The sequence below is a fragment of the Ochotona princeps genome, chromosome 18, assembly GCF_030435755.1.
Source record: "Ochotona princeps isolate mOchPri1 chromosome 18, mOchPri1.hap1, whole genome shotgun sequence".
Taxonomy (NCBI): Eukaryota; Metazoa; Chordata; class Mammalia; order Lagomorpha; family Ochotonidae; genus Ochotona; species Ochotona princeps.
The window spans coordinates 15,733,246-15,752,655 of NC_080849.1; the positions used below are offsets into that span (position 1 = coordinate 15,733,246).

The 19,410-nt window shown below is 41.6% G+C and overlaps 1 protein-coding gene across 20 annotated transcripts in view; it reads left to right on the forward strand.

The window, feature by feature from the left end:
* Window positions 1-18,359, forward strand: part of TCF4 (transcription factor 4) — a 360,801-nt gene extending 342,442 nt beyond the window's left edge. For 14 of the 20 annotated variants that reach the window (XM_058677038.1, XM_058677044.1, XM_058677037.1 and 11 more), the window contains 5 exons: window positions 7,715-7,850; window positions 9,526-9,688; window positions 12,729-12,958; window positions 13,329-13,469; window positions 13,650-18,359. In XM_058677038.1, coding sequence (XP_058533021.1) covers window positions 7,715-7,850; window positions 9,526-9,688; window positions 12,729-12,958; window positions 13,329-13,465 — 666 coding nt within the window. In that variant the 3' untranslated portion in view covers window positions 13,466-13,469; window positions 13,650-18,359. Of the gene's footprint in view, window positions 1-7,714; window positions 7,851-9,525; window positions 9,693-12,728; window positions 12,959-13,328; window positions 13,470-13,649 lie in introns of those variants that run through there. The other 6 variants (XM_004579478.3, XM_058677041.1, XM_058677047.1 and 3 more) reach the window with 2 other exon arrangements.
* The last annotated feature ends 1,051 nt before the right edge of the window (window positions 18,360-19,410 follow it).

Below are 19,410 nucleotides of genomic sequence, written 5' to 3' on the forward strand. Positions count from 1 at the left end.
GACATTGTATCACCCCATTATTAAAATATAAGTGCCTGTAGAGTAGTAGTATTTTCCCCTGAAAATGGTTTAGTGCCTTGCATGTTGAGGCACTCACAAGGCATTTGTTGAACTGAAGAAGTGGCTATTATATGAAAAAAACTTGCACAAGGTATATTTAACAGTAACCAAGGCTTTAGATTTCAAATATCATCTCAGGCATATACCATGTTATGTGTGCCATCCTTTGCTATTTATGTCTACTTGCACAGTTTGATATCAGTGTGCAAACCAGTGGCCCATATCCAGCTCATGTCCTTGGGGTGGCTTGTGCTCACAGCTCCAGACAAGTGTAAGCTTTGTGAATGGCAGTAGAACACAGTCGTTAAGGCGTATGCTCTACACGACTGAGTGATGCTCTTGAACGTGTTTTGAGGGTGTCATCTGCCATCAGTAGTCGGGGAAGAGCCTGTCTGTGCAGAGCAACATGGTGAGAAGGTGGAGGGTGAGTACTGGAGAGCCACAGAGCCTGGGATAATGCAAGGACTGAGTAAGAAAGGAGCAGTCAGAGAGCCATTAGGGGGACCCAGGCCAGAAGATAGGGCAGGGCTGGCCTGGCTCACACCCTTCAGATGGGGAAGTGAGCCCAGCAGAACAGTGAGGAGCTAGGCTGCAAAGACAGTATGCAAGAGGTCTGCGGATTAGGAGAGGATAGTGTTGAGAGTGTGAGATAAGAAGGTCATGGGGAAGAAATGCTGCATTAGTTCAGGCAGAGATCTTGACTCTGACAGTTCCCTCCCAAATGCCTTATCATGACCATGTGGAAGTCCGATAATTAAAGAGAATTGGAAAATAAGAACCAGTTGCTTATGGTAGACTGTCCTATGACAGATCATCTGGTGAGAGAGTGAGTGTGTGTGTGTTTGTGAGAGAGAGAGAGTGTGTGTGTAGTGCACGATGCAGCATGATCATGAACTGGGATGGGTGAACTTGTACCTCCGGGAGCCACAATTCCCAGTATGCAGCAAGTGTCCCATTGTCTTTTGCTTTGCTTTGAACAAAAGAAGCTTCTTGGAAGTATCTGTAAGACTCTCCCCGCCATGAAAAGGCTGGACGGGCTTGGCGTGCTGGCTTGGACTCACTTACATTCCATACATCCTGCTTGACACAGGATGAGCGCTTGGAGTGAGGCAGGGTTGCCATGGGCCATTTTAATCTTGTACTTGTGTCCCTCGTTAGGGCACTGCACCTGTTCAAGGTTTCTACTGTAGGAAAGTGGTGCATAGGACTGGGGGCAGGGAAGTGGAGACACTGAAGGGAGAAACGAAACAGTTCTGATCGATGGAACTTATGAGTTAGAAAACGAAAGATGAACTGAATTTAACTGAACAGCCATTTGCATTTCTAACTAGATCACAAAATCAATCATTTTAACCATGTTGGTGAACCGTCCAGGGAAGTTCCGGCATGCAGGGTCACGTGGCAGATAATGGCTGGCGAGGTCAGGATCATTTAAATCTAGTTGTTTGATTCCTATTGAAAATTACTTTATCATTTGGAGAATAAGCATTAACTCAGCATTCCAAGGATTTCACAATAAGGAATTACCTTAAATTTCAGACAGGACGCAAGTGAAACTGAAATTTCTGGGAAGAAAAAAATTGTGTGTTCTCAAGATAGTTATGAAACTTCTCCAATAAGCATTTTAAAATTCAAATCAAAACCCAAACAAAAAAAATTCAATCCAGATCTGAATTCTGTGAGAAATCCTTTAAATGTTTGATTATACAAGGGAAAAACAAAATGCGGATGATGTTTTAAACCAAAGAAAGCGGAAATTACATTTGCAGTTGAAGAATGTCCCAGACATTAGGTCTTTTTCCCACAGGAGTTGGTTCTCCGAGGTGGTTCTTGTTTTCTCTAGAATCTCTAAGCTTCTGGTAAGTTCCCTGGCAGCTGCCGTTTCATGACCCTCCCAGTTCCACCTGCGAGCCATTGAGAAAAGTTTGCATGGCTGCCTCTGCAACTTTAAAAGATGCACTTTGGGACTCCATGCTATTTTGCACATTTGAGAAAATAAATTTGCTGTTTTCTAATGTGACAGAGATCTGGCAAGACAATTGAAACTGCAATCCAGTACTCTATGACTGTCATGGATAATTGATATTTCATGGGGAGATTACAGTTCAGAGACCAAAACTGCTTTCTGTGTCAAAGGGTTTACAATTACGCTAAACTCCCATCAACTTTTGCAGTGAGTTTGGGAAGAAACAGGAATGCAAAATTAAAGTTACCAGGATGTTTTTTTCTTTGTCCCATTGTCTTCTTGTGTTTAATTTTTGTGAAAAGCATCCATTTCGAAAGAAATAGTGTGAGCCAGATAGCCTAAGATGTTTTAGTGTTGAAGCACCCAAATGTTTGTATCTGGTTTTGCATCATTATCGCTTGAGCTACAGATTGATGACATGTTGCCTGTAGTTCTTGCCCTACACCCTTTTAGGAGGATTGTGGTAGAATAGAAGTAACTTAGGTCTGAAAGCCCATTTTTTTTTTGAAGCTGTTATCTCTGGAGATAACATTAACAAGGATTGAATAACTGCCAAATGAAATTTAATACATTTTCCCATCCATGAAATAGGCCCCTTAAATACAACAGAATAATTACTTTCACAATACTCCCTGGAAACAAAGAGAGCAAAAACACTGAATGTCTTTTTTTGTTTGTGCTGTTTGTTGTGAGCTTGAGGATAAGGAGAAGGGTATTTACCAAGATGCTCCACGCTTGAATCTCCGTAGAAAAACCACCTGGCCAACAGCCACCTAATTTGAAACTGCATGTCTTTTAAATCTGTTTATGTCAGAGGAGTTGTGGCAAATATTACATTTTGTAATTTAGTTAGACATCTTGGTCTTGGCCTGAGTTGGTGAACTATGTTTTTTTTTTCTCATGATAGATGATTTTCATATCTGTATACACGTGTAACTACGCATATAACATGCTTCTGTATGCATGTATGTGTGTTATAAAACAGAAGCTCCAGAAAGCAAACCTCCTTTGCCCCGCAACTCTCTCCTCCTCTCTGCATACTGCAACCATCCTTATTTAATATATCCAATGTGATATATAAAATAATATGTTTATCCAATAAAGCTGTTTAGTGTTTCTGGATTCAGATCTATTTTAGTCCCCTAGACATTGGCTGAGCTTCTTAACCATGTCTAGCCTTAGCTTTCTTTGGGAAATAAAGAGTTTGGAAGCTGATTGCCAAATCCCTCCAAACCCTTTAAAATACAAGTTCTGGGACCTAAGCATGCTTCCAACATACTAATCCTTTCCTCACAAAGTAAGATTGTTGAAAATTAGATGGTGCTTATAGGATGCCAAAGAAGGAGTGGAGTAGGCCTTCAGTTATAGGTCGGGATGTCCACGTCTCCTGTTGGAGTGTAGACGTTTCAGTCCAGTATCCTGCTGAGCTCGCTATGCATGGCAGCTGATGATGGTTCAAACATCTTCTGGGTCCCTCCCACCTGTGGAGGAGACCTGGATGGGCTTTCTGACCCCTGGCTTTGACCTGGCTCTTGTCTTGTGGCATTTAGAGATTGAACCTAAGGATAAAGATCTCTCCCCCTCCCTCCCTCCCTTTGCCTATCAAATAAATCTGTGGAAGGAACAGGCCAAGCCCACCATGTTTGAACCTCACAATCTTGTCTCATTGAACCTGGCAGCACATGATCCTGGTTGGTCTGGGGATGAAATGGGTCCTCCCGGTGTTAACCTCACCCGTGTCTAGTTAACATGATGAGTGGGGAAACCAGATAATGTCAGCATTCGGTAGTTAGAAATGCTGGGACAGAGAGGAACATAGCCTGAGGTGCAGACCTGAAAAATGTTCCAGGAGGCACCATGGAGATTGCAGTCCTGAGAGTGTGGGAGGCAGCCAGAGGTAAGGGGACCAGCCGAGGAGGGAGAGCTACTGTGCAGTGGCCTCCTGTTCCAAGACTGTCCAGGTCTAACACATAAGCTACAGACATCTTCCTGATAAATCTTGACACTCATGTTTCTTCCTAGTAAACCTGCCGAATGGAATGGATCAGGGCGCAAAATTTCCACAAAAGGAAACACCTTGAGGACAGGGACCACCACTGAGTTATTCATCACCTTGTCCCCCAACACCTCCCAAAGGCACAGATCTGGACCAGATTAAAATGATTGGCTGAATTAATGAATGCACTCTTAGATCAGCCAATTAGTAGTTATCAAGTAATGTCTTTAAGTTTTAGTCTTGATTTCAAGATGTATTATCTAAAATGTATCATAGAGCCAGCGAGAAGACTTCTTAACGATTGTAAAAGATTACAGTCAGTATTAACATAATCAACTCTTTTCTTTGAACTAGCTTTTGATTTTAGACTACTGTTACCTAGATTAAAAGGTGGTCAAAATGGGGCCATGGTGAAGCATGGATTTTCTAAAACTAGGCAGCATATTTCATCATTAAAATCTATCTATCTGTGCTGAAGGAATCTATTTTTTCCTATTCCTTTATGTATTTATCATGGTGTAGACAAGTTCCTGACCCTTACATATGCATGTGGCTGTACTGGGTACTGTTAAGTTATTCTAGAAGTGATTTGGGGATGATTATGTCTTCTATTTCTTTATTATATGACCAGAAATAATGTTTCTGAAAACTAAACAAGTAGGGTTAGAATGTGCTGCCGTTGACCAAGGAGACAAGCAAAACAAAACTAATTCTTCCAGTGGGAATACTCCTCCACAGCCTTGGGCTGTGGAATTCATCGGCAGAATCAAGTTCATTGCCACATGGATGTGGACTAGTCAGAGGTCTTTTGTGTGACCCGGAGTACACATAGTTTACAAGGGAGGCCTTAGAACATCAATCACGACTTAGTCCCTAGTTTCCTTTATGGCAACGGACTGAAGGTTTTTGAGATGATACAGCTATTAGAAATAGACAAAGTTAGAAAATATACATACATATAATCCACAGAAAAACATAGTTGAAATGATGCTCTCAAATATATATCTAACATTTATGATTTTTACCCTTGTTGTACAAGAAAAAGATTTGAAATCCAATGAAAGGTGGCCAAAGTACAAAGGTTGCAAAGATAGCTCCAGGTGCAAGCGTTCCTGAACTACCTAAGCTCTTACTGTGTACAAATAGCCAAGTTGGTTTGTCTGCTTGCTTGTTTTATTAAAGCACTCGATGCTCTTTAATCCTTGTATCCATATTCTATACCAGTCCTTATTTTTCTGTTGCTACTCTTGACAGCAAATGTGCCACTTCCCCTCAGTAACTGGTAGTGTCATTTTCTTCATCTTGCCTCTGTTTAGATCATGGTGCTTACACAGTAGCAGAAAACCAGTAAAAATGAGAAGCTAGACATGGCTGACTCTCATTGTTACTTGTCTCTTGGTCACATTGTCTTTTGTAATAGTTGGAGCAAAGACAAGAAAAAGACAGCAACAGAGGTAATTGGTTATGAGCTCTTTTTTTTTTTTCTCACAAAAACTAACCTGAGTGGAAGCTGGAGGGATAAACATTTCAAGATAAGTAACTGCCTATGTTTTAAGTGCATTATCAAGGCATGACAATGTTAATACTGTAGACTCTGCAGTGGGGTGTGCCTGACTGCTGCATTGCAAATGGCTTCCAGTCCACAATGCTGACTTTGAATGTTCCTTTGTGGAAATTAAAATAAAGAAATAAATAGGTCCACTGGGAATACCCTTAACTGTGAATCGACACCAAGGTCATTGTTCAGGTTCAAACTGGTCAGAGCCATAAAGCACCACCATGACCAAGGTCTGTAAAACTCAAGTGTGGGCATCAGCGTCTCAGACCAAAAGGATAACCAATGATTGAATCAGTTCTCCAAGTGCACCAATGATGGCTTATCAAAAGCAACTTTTGCATACTTCTGTTTAGAAGAAAAATAAAAATATAGTGAACAGAGCGAGTGAGGAGTGATCAAAGAAGTAGACTGGGCATGGTCTGCATGAAGGAACTGAGTCCAGGCGCGAGCAGGGCTGCGCGCAGCACAGCAGTCGGGGTGACTGCCAGCACAGGCTTGCCCTTGATCCATGACCGTCAGAGGCCGAGACCGGGACTGGTGAGGGGAATCAACAGAGGTCAGTTTGTGGCAAAAATGGAATGAACTGCTTCGGAAAATCATCTGGGATCTCAGTGGGCTTCAGGTACCACGTAGAGAGGCGAGATGACCCCCACCTGCAGAATTCTGTGCGTGGAAGGCAATACAGCCCTCCGCACATCACTCGGCTAAAAACACCCATTTTGCTCCTGTCCTAGAACGTTGCTGGCCCTTTGTCATTCTGACCGTATTTTCGATCTGAATAATGAAATGGTTTATCTAATCTCACTCCCGATTGTTTGCCTTCACACTCTTGCGTGGTGTGCAGCTAGAAAGGGGAAAGCTGACCATCAGTAGTTGGCTGCATTGAAGTGCTGTGCGCCTCTGGCCTGTGAATTTCATCGTTGTCAATTGAGATTCTTGTCATGTTCTTTAAAAACACTTCAGAAGCAAGCAAGAGAGGGAAGGTTCTGCTTTGGGAGTTACGGTTTGGGGTTGGAGAAAACACCCTTTGACTCATGACAGTGTCAGTACACAGATAAGTAGGTGTTGGTGTGGGACCCACTGTCCCAAGCCAGTGCTCGCTTGCCAGAGGCCACCAAAGCAACTGCTTGAAACTACAAAGGAAAATGTGAGCCACTTGTGTTCCTCTTGGGGTGCCGATGCTGAATGGTTTTGCTCTAAGGTGTCTGTTACAAAGTCAGCCAGTGCTGTCTCGGTGCCTCAGCGCCCTGTCTCCGGACCCCCGAGTAGGTAGTAAATAGTTCATAAAAAGCTCAGCAGTATATATATTTTTAAATCAACTAATCATGCTGTACTCTATAATTTTATTCTTGGACACATAAAGAGTAGTTACAATATGGTGTCTTTCTAGGATCAGAATAGTGAAAAAAAAAATTGGAAAAATGTCCAGACATCCTTGCATGGCAATGATGGCATTACTGGTGTGTTTAATAAAACCTTTATTGGTACATTTTCCGGTGTGGTGGCATTGGCAGAAACTGTCCCCCTTTGGATTTGGAACTCAGCAGCTGATGAAATACAGTAAACATTAATTTGGAATGGGCTGCCAGTTTTGGAAAGCCAGGTGACATTTTATTATATTTGTACCGAGCAGGGGCTATGTCCCATACTGCTGTAGCTTCCGCTGTCAGAGGCTTAGCTGGCATTATGGAAAAAAAAATGGCAGGCCTGAGAATCTTATCCCCTGAAATGAAAGTCGAATGCCAAATTGAAATTCCTGTAGGATTTCCGATAGCAATGGGGGAATTGAGAAGCCCACAATTAAGCATATGGGCATTAAGATAATTGTCAGATCTGTTGGCGGACATGATGGAAGACAGATGGGTACGAATCAGTGCGCTCCACTGCAGCACCCTGGGAGACAATTTGACGTTTTACCTGCCTGAGCTCCTCTGCCATATTTGTCACTGGATGTACAGCTCGGTATCTTACCGAGCGTTAAGTGTTTCTGCAGGGAGCTCGAGGTGCATGTGCGATCCTTCAGCGCCCTCTAGTGAGCTGTTTTGGGGGAGTATTGTTTTTCAAAGGCCACTTCCTGTGTTTGGGTCCTTGGCCTTGGCTGCCCCTGACCCTCTGTCTCCTGTCTCTGTTTCAGGTTGGGGCCCATCGTGAGGACGGCGTGGCCCTGAGAGGCAGCCATTCCCTTCTGCCAAATCAGGTTCCTGTTCCTCAGCTTCCTGTCCAGTCTGCAACTTCCCCTGACTTGAACCCACCCCAGGATCCGTACAGAGGTGAGTGGATCTGAGAAGGGCAGAGCGGGCCTCATTTTGCACAAGGGTAGACTCTGCGTAGACGCCAAACTTGCTTGGCGTCAGCCTTCAGGAAGCACTGGCAGAAAACCAAGAAACAAATGTGGTACAAAAGCAGTGAGTAAATGCGAAAGGAGTCAGAACAGAACTTAGCCTGCTAATTGTGTTTCTTCAGTAACTGTTTTCTTCAAACATCCTCTGAAATGCTGGTCCTATTTCAGCAGGGAATGAGACAACAGGCTGATGAGAGGAAATTTTATTTTAGCTATTTCCACATTTTACTCATTCGGGTCCTCTAATATGGTTAGTTGTGGTCTGAAAATGATATTTCCAAATGAATAGGAAGGAAGGAAATTGTTGTTGTTGTTGAAGATGGAAGGAAATGTAGGTACATTTTAAAAATGGAGTTGGTTGGATGGCATTTGCTCTCGAGTCATATAGCCCCCTGACCATGAACTTGTACTGCCGAGCACAAGGGACTTCTTGTGACCGCAGGAAGTTGTGCCACAAGGGGCAAAACCTGGACTCCGGGCTCCTGTTGCCAGCACTGGCCAGCTGATTGGAGTCGCTGAAATAGCATTTCCTCCCTTTGTGCTTAAAACACATTATAATACTACCGCAGGGCCATGGATAAGCAACTTCTCAGTGGTTCAACATAGTACAAACCTGAATGTTCTTTTTGTAAGTGGATATACATCTGCCTGTTTTTATCTGGGCAGTAATAGAAGGTGTTTCATAACATTTGTGAAAATTAAAATTTATGCACAGCACGGATTTCTAAAGAGGCATTTTTCATGAGCTTCTGAATTCTCTCCCTCTCTCTCTATGTATATGTAATTTAGTAGACCTATATTTTCAAAAGCTTTTGCGTTTGTTCTAGATCTGTGCATCTCAAACTGTGATGTGAGTGTGACCCAAGACTCCTGTGTAAGCGCAGGCCCTGCCTCGGTGCCTCTGGGTTCTGATTTCCACGGCCTCCCAGGCACTGAGTGTGCTCCTGGGCCGGGCACTGAGCTTGGAGTGCCCAGGTTTGGATCGCACAGATTGTAAATAGAGGAAAGCACCCGACAGAGATGCTTCTCCCGTTGGAGTCACGTGTTTCAGTGTGGCGTGGCCTGGAAAAGTTGAGCATTGATGAAGCCTGGGATCCCTTCAGTGAGCGCTGAGCCACTTCCATATGTACCATGTTTAAATGCTGATTACTCTTTGGAGATAAGAGAAGCCGCATTTCAGAATATCATTAGGGTATCTATTGAATTCTTGACAACATGCATTTAGCGTATCCCTGGGAATTATATTTTAAGGACATTTTTCTATTAAATCATTGCATATGGAAGAAACTCAATATAATAGCTGATATTTACTTGGGTTCTTAATCAGAACATTGAGGTATGTGATTTTCATGATTATGATTTTCATTGCAATTAAGTTGATGTTTTGTAGACAGTGAAATTACCATCTACTCCAAAAGATTGCAAAATAGAATTTAACCTCAGAGTCAGTGCAGGGAAAACTTGTTTCTGCAGGTGCATTTTTGAAACTTGCCCAGGTAGCAGGGAAGAAGTGACAGAGAGATCACAGTTCAGCAGCGTGTCTGCCTCGTGTGTGTGTGTGTAGCCGGTGTGCATGTGTGTCAGCTGCATCGCTCTGATTGCAGGCATGCCGCCAGGACTGCAGGGCCAGAGCGTCTCCTCCGGCAGCTCTGAGATCAAGTCTGATGACGAGGGTGATGAGAACCTGCAAGACGCCAAGTCTTCCGAGGACAAGAAACTGGATGACGACAAGAAGGATATCAAATCAATTACTAGGTCAAGATCTAGGTAACAGTATATAATACTGTCGCTTCATTTAATTCCTTTATTGGACTTTGATGAAGTGAACAGAACAGGAAGAAACTATTCAGTTTTTTCCTGGCAGGTAAATGTGCAGCTAAAATTAAAAAAAAAAAAACAACAAAAAAAACATGAAAAGGTTTCTCTGGAAGCAGTGTGTCAAGTAAGAACCTGTGCTCCAGAGAGGCCCAAGGTGATTCACATTTGTTGATTTGGACCCAGCACGAATTGCACACCATAAAAACTGTTTGTAACTGATTCAAATGCAAACCGTTTAATTTTCAAATGATACTTATGCTACAAATTTGATCAGAGATGTTTTTTCTAAACATTTCTGAAAGTGTCTTAGCCATTTTCAAAACTTTCATTAATGTATATTCAAATGTAACTTTTTCTTATCACTAAAATGAAAACAAAAATGGATTCCCAGTTTTATCCAAAACATGTTGGTGTTAAAAATGCTACCGAAATTGTTGATTTGATTTCCCCCCCTGGATTCTTCTGTCTATAGAAACGCGACTGCAGGTAATGGCCTCTGCGTAGTTTCTTAAGTCTGTGTCTCAGTTCTCTACACGAGTGTCTGTGGTTTGAGCCTAATTCTAGTCCGGAGATCCAATGCACCTTGATACCACGCACGCATTCCCTTCGCCTTTGCAAGTTAAACCCTTTCTCCTGAAGTTGTAAGTTTCATTCAACAGCTGTGGTTCTCACGACGGATCCATTGTCTTTGATGAATGAAGAGCACGCTGCCTTCTCAAGTTGTCCCTACAATTATGGCAATAAATTTCATGTCCTGCCAGAGTCCCCAGAATGCTAAACTCATCTGGCTTACCCCTTGCCACCATCCTTATCATCTCCTGATTCTTGGCCGCATTGAGAGTTTCACATCCTCAACAGCTTCTCTCTGAGTCCATTCTCTCTTGGCCCACTGCTCTGTAAACCCTTGGCAGTGTAACTGGTGGCCATAACTTATGCATAGTCAGGGGTTCTTTGCAGTGTGTAGATTCAGAGCAGCATCTTAACTTGTTATTGAGAATTTTCTTGTGTTTGAAACACACATCCCCTTTCCTTGTCCTCTGTGTGTAAAATATGTGGTTGTCAAGCCTGTAAACACGCTGTTTACAGGATCTGTGTTGTAGAACAGTGGCTTAAGCTCGCATCCTATAAGAGCACTGGTTCTAGTCCTGTTGCTCTGCTTCCAGTCCAGCTCCCTGCTGCTGTGCCTTGGAAAGCACCCAGAAGGTGGCGCACTATCAAAGCAGGACACCTAGACCAGGAGCTGTCGTAAATCAAATCTGAATCGCCCACCCTCTCTCTTTTTTCCCTCTTTGCATGTATATTTCTCTGTCAAATAAATAAATCTTTCTGAAAAAAAAATCTGCTTCAGAACAAGCCCAGCCATAGTCAGTTCTATTCCTTTTCACTTATTATAGCCTATTTGCCTAGTGGGGTACAGTAATCTTGATTGCCCTTGGCACCTGTCGAGGTGATCAACAGAGAAGGAGAAAGTGGCGGAAGGCCTTCTCTGCTGGTTCAGCGTGTTGACCCACACACTCCCGTGTGGCAGGCTTGTCACCGACAAAGACATTTATAGAGAAGCCCAGTCTTGGAGCATCTTTCTTTAGAATCTTCTCCCTTCTCCTTCACTTTCCTTCTCTGCCCAAATGTTCCTGGCTTCCACACATCATCTTTATGAGCTACAAGTTCTTACAGTCCAAGAATATGCTGCTTTATGATTGACTGGCACATCTCCTCTTGGCATCCTGGAGGTGACCCAGGCGTTGTCCACCCTGGAAGATGATCAGTCACCATTCTAAGCCAGCATTCGTTCAGTCTCCATGGAGAAGCTGAACTGACCGGATAACCTCTCCCGCTTGTCCTCCAGCTCTGAGATGAGGGGGCCGTAGTATTCTGTGAAGATTTCAGGTTTATTAGAAGTTGATTTTTCTGGCTCTGTAGGACCAGTACTTGATTCTGTAGACACTCACTGTTATGGAAGGCACAGAGGTTCTTGTCAGGAGGTGACCGCTTGTCAGTGATCTCCACTTCGGTTGTTGCTATCTCACCCCCACCTCCCCTAAGAAATTAGAAAGGTTCTTGCTGAATGTAATTCACAGTAATCATTCAGAGTCTGGGGTTCTGTTCTGCCTTAAGGTATCTCCCCATCTCTCCTGGACGTGATACCTTCTACAGAGGGGATTGAACTTTCCAGGGATCTCATCGTCAGCTGCCCTTTCCTCACACACTTCCCATGGGTCAGTGTGGCGCCCACAAACGGCCGGAACTAGCCTCGCCTTTGCACGCTGACCCTGGGTCCAGCTCTGCCTTGGTTAGAAACTATCAGAGATCCACTTTCACCTTTGTTCTGACTCATGGTCATTTTTTAAGTAGAGGTTGGGTTTTTAGTTGTTTGTATAGCCAATATCCATCTGATTTTTTGTTTAATACATGGAGAAAATGAGACTGAAGACAGGCTAGGTGGCTGGGCAGGCCTGGCGAGACTTCTGTTGTCCACCCCTCCCATCAGCTGGTAGCTTCAGTATAGCAGTTCCTTCTACCAGCTGACTCATGTTTATTCTGGCCCACTGAGATCTTTATCCAGTCATTTGTTTCAGTTGTCACACTGTGTCCCATTGCCACACAGGGAAATTGTTTAACTATGTCGGTATGGTGGAAGCTGAACATAAATCGGTGATGGTTTATTTGCAGGTGTAAACTTATTGATAAAAAGCTTCATTTTCCCATTTCTGCCCCCTGCCCATGACCTGTCCCACATCACTATGGCTGCACCATGGGCCTTCGCATTAACCCAGGTCTTGGTGCCCAGTTGGGGTTGGGAACAGTGTCAAGAAATCCAGGCTCTTGTGTGTGGATACAGCCATCTAAGCCAAGCCCAAAGCCAAGTGGGTATAAAATCCTAACAAGGATGGCAGGTTCCCTAAAGACTCTGCAACAAGACAGAGTAATTTAGACACCTCGTTTCTTTCTCCACACCATTAGAAAATGTCGCCTCTCTTTTGTCCCGCAGCAATAATGACGATGAGGACCTGACCCCTGAGCAGAAGGCCGAGCGTGAGAAGGAGCGGAGGATGGCCAACAATGCCCGCGAGCGCCTGCGCGTGCGCGACATCAATGAGGCTTTCAAGGAGCTGGGCCGCATGGTGCAACTGCACCTCAAGAGCGACAAGCCACAGACCAAGCTCCTGATCCTCCACCAGGCCGTGGCCGTCATCCTCAGCCTGGAGCAGCAAGTCCGAGGTCAGTGACTGTGGGGAACGGCCGACGTCCCAGGCGTGAGCGGTAGCCTGCAGTAGATCTGAGCATCACTTGGATTGGCTGGGTAGAATCTAGAAGGCACTGTTCTTTTCTCGTACTGAAGTTCTAGAAAAAAAAAATTTTTTTAAGATTTCCATAGGCATTATTAGTAACTTGAGCTTAATCTGTGTGCTTCACCAACCGTTTTTATGCTGGAAAGTAGCTGTATGAGTTCAGCAGCCAGTTCTGCTGTTGTGCAGTAGCCTTCTGCAGTGTAGGACCAGAGCCGCAGGGTCAGACAGACGCCGCGTGCTTTGCTCCCCGCTGCCGGAAGCCTGGCCGTTGACCCCATCCTCTGTTTGCTCCTGCACAGAAAGAAATCTCAATCCGAAAGCAGCCTGTCTGAAAAGAAGGGAGGAAGAGAAGGTGTCCTCGGAGCCGCCGCCCCTCTCCTTGGCCGGCCCCCACCCTGCGATGGGAGACGCTTCGAATCACATGGGACAGATGTAAAAGGGCAAGTTTGTTCTCCGCCTTTTGTGAAGTCATTGCTTCACCCCCTCCACCCGCACCCACGTCCACTAGAAAAGTTCGATTTTACCCAAATCCACAGATAATTCTTTTTCCTGGGAAAAGCATTTTGTAGAAAGCACATTCATTGATTTTCTCTCTCTCTTTTTTTTTTCTCCTTCCCCAGGTCCAAGTTGCCACATTGCTTCATTAAAACAAGAGACCACTTCCTTAACAGCTGTATTATCTTAAACCCACATAAACACTTCTCCTTAACCCCTTTTTTTGTAATATAAGACAAGTCTGAGTAGTTACGAATCGCAGACGCAAGAGGTTTCAGCATTCCCAATTATCAAAAAACAGAAAAACAAACAAAAAAAGAAAGAAACAGTGCAACTTGAGGGACGACTTCCTTTAACATATCATTCAGAATGTGCGAAGCAGTATGTACAGGCTGAGACGCAGCCCAGAGACTGAATGGCAATCCTTCCACACTGTGGAACAATGCATTTGTGCCTAAACTTCTTTTGGAGAAAAAAAAATATAATTAATTTGTAAGTCTGAAAAAAAATATTTAATTTAAAAAAAATTGTAAACTTGCAATAATGAAAAAGTGTACTTCTGAAGAAAACTACATGAACGCTTTTGTTGGTATTCAAGTCAGCTAGTGTTTATAATTCCTGGAGATTGAATAGGGAAGCTTGGCTGCCCTAGTAACAAAACCAGCAAACGTCCTGGCAGCGAAGTGATGACATTAGCCATTCCTTAGGGTAGGAGGGACAGATGGATCTTATAGACCTATGACAAATATATATATAAATATATATATAAATATATATTAAAAATTTAGTGACTATGGTAAGCTTTTGTTCATTTGTTTCAGACTTTTTTTTTCTCCTGTAAAAAAATAGTACTGATTAACTTTTTTAAAAGAAAGATTTTACTGTAAATATGGATTTTTGTTTTGTTTTTGTTTTTTTTGGTTTTTGGGTTTTTTTTGGTCTTCTTTCTGCCCCTTTCCCCGGTTTGTTACCATAACCTGTAGTGCCAACTCTGCTTCTGGAGGGGGATTGCAGGAGGAAACGCTGGCCCTGGTGTTGCTTCTCATTCATCAATAAGTAGAAAGTTGTTTCTCTAGTCTTTTGGGAACGCAGGACTTAACAAGTCACATCCCGTGTAGATAGGACAAGCAGCATTACCAGGACGCGGCACAAGGAGCCCGTCTGAGCTGTAGTGTTGCATCCGTGACCCTATTCTGGGATTTTCAGAGGTACAAGGTCAGAATGCTACAAAGTTACCACTGTGCCTTCCAATGTTTATATCATCGGAAACATACATAATCAAAGTGGCTGTGATTGAACACGAAGATTCAAGTGTTACCTACCGTGTAGCCGAAGTAGTGTGCAGTGAGGCGTTTCTGAATACATGGTCAGATTTTTGGAAAAAAAAAAAGACAAAAAAAACAAAAAACAAAAACAAAATAAAAAAAAATAAAGTTAAAAAACTGTCAAATGAGAAAATCGCAAGTAGTGTGACAGAGCTGATTTTGTTGCTTTTTTTTTTTCCGAAATGGGTTTACTAAAAAGTAGATGACTTAACTGCCTCCTCCTTCGTCTAAAAATGCCAATATTCAATCATCATGCAGCATTATAAACAAGCCTTATAAGTCCTAAAGCATTAAGTTGCACTTTTTTTGAGGAGGGGTAGTGCAGTATTTCTCTGGCCAGTATGGATGAAGTTTATACTTAACATATTTGATAGAAACATAGATCAAGCTATGGTACAGCTACTCATCAGATAGCGAGCTTTGACGTCTGGGCACAATTGAACCAATTTCCATTGTGAATCTTTCTAATGATTGACTTTGGTGTATAGTGCAGTAAACAAATAGTGCTCCTAGTTAAGTATTTGTCAGCATCCTTTTGTCTCTAACTCATTTCTGTTTTTACAGCCACACAATCTTGGCATGTATTAAAAAACAAAAATCCCAGTTCGAGTAGTTTCTCCACTTATCAGCACTGAGTCAACGCCACAAACCCATCGAAATGGTCTAAACGTTCCATCTGTTCTCCTGTTTTGCCAGTTATATAGTAACGAAATACATTTGTAAATTTTATGCAACAAATGGCAAACGTATCATTATTTTAAAATTGTGTATGTAAAAGTTATATTTTTACATGTAGACTCTTGTTATTATGTGTTTTAATACATTGTATCAGTTTTTGTTTTTTGGTTTTTGTGTTTTTTTTTTTTTTTAGAAAAAAACTGTGGTTTAAAAAAGTCTCCTTTAAATGAAATAGTGAGCTACAAGAATCTGAATTTTATGTTCATTTCTGAAAATGTAAGAACAAATAAGGTAGTTACCCACGTGGTCGTCCTTGACGGAACCCATCACCATTTGGATTAGCTGTGTGTGTGTTGAAAACTGTAAATATGTTCAGTAGCGATAAAACTAAAATACGCTTTGATTTGTGGATAAGTTCCTGAAATGTGGAGGTGGATTAAAATCTTAGCAGAATAGCAGAAATCAAACTTGATGAAAAGTTATCTGGGGCTTTCCTGTGAGATATACGAACAAAGAAGGACGTGGAAGACAGTGATGCCGACCCTCCCCTCCTCTTGAGTAACCATGTGTGCTTGTTCCTTCAGTACGTTAATGATTTCCTTTAGTGGTACATTCTGCACTCTGTATAGTCCACCAAGGCGGGTATCCCTAGGAATGCTATTCAATAGGAAGCAGGTAAACTCTGGTCACTTTCAGATAAGTGTACAGAAGAAACTGTGGTGTGTACTCCAGGGAACTGGCAACACTCCCTGCGTTGATGTACATTTTAAAGAAGGGCACTTTTGATACATGTTATCATAAAGGTGCTTACTAGAGCTGAATTAAAGTTTTTCAAATCTGTAAACAAAGCAAAAAATTAAATTGTAGTCCTTTGCTTATTTTCTAAATCGGTGCTTTCCGTTTTGTTCTCAAACAGTAAAAGCTGCAATTGACTGTTCACCAGCTTTGATGTATTCATTACTCAGTAATGTAAGACCTCTATTGTTGAATTCCCTTTGGAAAAAAGACTTTCTCAGCACCACCAGAAAAGGTGCTCACCACTGTTGGCTTGGTGGAGAATCGTGATCTGGACCCATCCGTAGTCACTGGGTTATATCCCCATGGAAAAAGATAAAAGGGAATGTGGCCTTTTAGTGTGTTATTTTCTTGTCGTTGTTTTATAATTATCAAACCCAGGTAAGATATTGGTATCCTGCACTGGATTTTCAGATGAAATTTAGCAAAAAACAGTTAGGATTGAAGTACTATACAGACATTTCATAAGGGTCCATATTCTAGTGTATAGATTTCTATATATTGATCATGGCGACACTTAGGCTGGGTGTCTGTGTAAGAAACTTGGACTTCCAAAGCCACTTGGAACAGTTGATCCACCTCCACATTCAAGTAATTTATGAATATGCAGAATATAGGGATCTGCTCATCTAGAACTTTCTACCATTTGTCTTCTGTGTAGCTGCAAGGAACACTAATGTTTATACAACTGTCAGTCCACCCACTGGTGCACTGCTTCTGGTTCAGTCTTCCAATTCCTTTTTGTTTTTGTTTCTGATTGTTTCTTTTTTTGTCCTTTGGTTTTTCCTATCTTTTTTGTTATTATTATTATTATTATTATCTGTGATCTTTATTTTGATGAGAGCTTGGGGAGTTGGGAGGGGGTTCATCCAAGACTTGGGATTCAGGAGGATTTTCATCTTTGTATCCAACAGACCAGATATGGTCTGTTTCCAGAAGTGTACTTGAGTCAGGAATGAAACAATTTCAGCATAAACAAGCACAAAAATTTAGTCTGCTGGCTGACTGGAAGCAAAAAATAATAAATACAAATACATTTTTTAAAAAGTCAAGATGGAATATGAGGAATTCCAACACAATGGGGCACCAAGGCCTTTAGGCCTCTCTTCTGATTTTGCTTTGTTTGTTTGTTTGTTTGTTTGTTTTAGAGATCTGCTCTTTCTCATGGGACTTGAAGTGGACTCATCTTTGTGCAGTGCTGGTTTTGCCATACTCATTTCAAGTATTATAGACATATGTAATGGTGAAAATATATGAACTGTGGCCTTTTTCATTCTTGTTACTTGTGATGCAATTAAGTGAAGATAAGAAAAAAAAAAAGCAGAGATTTACCATGTATCAGTGCCTGGCTTTTTGTTATAAAGCTTTGTTTGTCTAGTGCTTTTTTGCTATAAAATAGACTGTAGTACACCCTAGTAGGAAAAAAAAAACTAAATTTAAAAATAAAAAAATATATTTGGCTTATTTTTCGCAGGAGCAATCCTTTTATACCATGAATATTACAAAAAATTGTCAGATTCTGAATATTTCTTCTTTGTAGATTTTTGGAATCATTATGAGTAAAAGTTTGTTACTTTATTTTACTATTTAAAAGATGTTACTTCACCATGTGTTACTGAGATGAAACTGTATGGTAGCTTTTTCTGTTTGTTTGTTTTGTTTTTGTTTTTGTTTGTTTTGTTTTTTAGTTGTAGGTCGCAGTGGGGAAATTTTTGCGACTATACACATAGCTGCAGCATTAAAAACTAAAAAAAAAAACTTGTTAAAAAAAGAAAAAAAGGGAAAACAATTAAAAAAAAAAAGATGAACAGTTACACCTTGTTTTCAATGTGTGGCTGAGTGCCTCGATTTTTTCATGTTTTTGGTGTATATCTGATTTGTAGAAGTGTCCAAACAGGTCGTGTGCTGGAGTTCCTTCAAGACAAAAACAAACCCAGCTTGGTCTAGGCCATTACCTGTTTCCCATCTGTAGTTATTCGATGAAGTCATGTACATGACCGTTCTGTAGCAATAAATGTGCCATTTTTATAAACTGTTTCTGACACTTGTTTCATTTCATTTTGCATAGTCCATACAGCTTCGATTCTCTTCTGTAAGTAAAACCACATCTAGCTTTCATTTTCCAAATGTTGGAAGTATTGACAACTTAATAAACAAAACATACTCCCCCCAAAATCACAAAAATAAATTCAAAAGCAAACCACATGATTGATCAGTGAAGAGATTCCCTTAATAAAATGGAACGGAATACATGCAAAGCAAAACAGTAACTGTTAGAGGGTTAACTAACTGAGGAACAGAATTAGATGTGCATGTAACCCTGAGGCGCTGTCCATTTGAAGAACGCCGAGCTACACCAATGCTTGGTTCTGCTGCAGGTTGCTAAGTCAAGTCAGCCCTAACCTGCTGGCTCAAATGGTCAGCTGGCAGAACATTCTCGGATCTTTGCAGTCAAATCTAAGATGATTTATTCTGTATTACTTTGTTAAAAGCTAAATATTGTTCATCTCAACATTACACTGTTTTTATACTTTCTCAAACTATATCCTCCCACCGCCACTTCTGGTTGACTGTGTTGCCTCTGACTCCAGTTGTGAGCAACCAGAGAACGTTTTGTTTTTCCCTAATTTGTCCAGACGCACATGTCTCGCCTATAAATGGAAGAGGGGAATATGCAGATTAAGATTATTCCGTGTTATGTGCTGTAAGTTAATATTTTTGTGAAATGAACATTGTTTACTCTGAAGAACTGGGGGGCTGTTTCCATGCTGCACTGTGGACATGTCAAGCACTGCTTACAGTGGAAAGCAGGGCCCACGACAGATAACAGAGGAGCACTTTGTACCAGAATGTTCTAACCCTGTACATGGCATTTCATGATATGGGAATGTTGCTCTTGTAATTCATACTCATGGGGTTTAATGAATAGTTCATCTGAAAGAAAATGTTATTCGAGTCAAATTTTGTGATATGCCCTCCATAGTCAATTGTTAGCTTTCTTGTTTCTTTGGATTATTTTCATATATTTAAATTTTATAAACTCCCCAAAGATTTTGGTTGATAATCCCATTCTAAATGCCTTGAGATG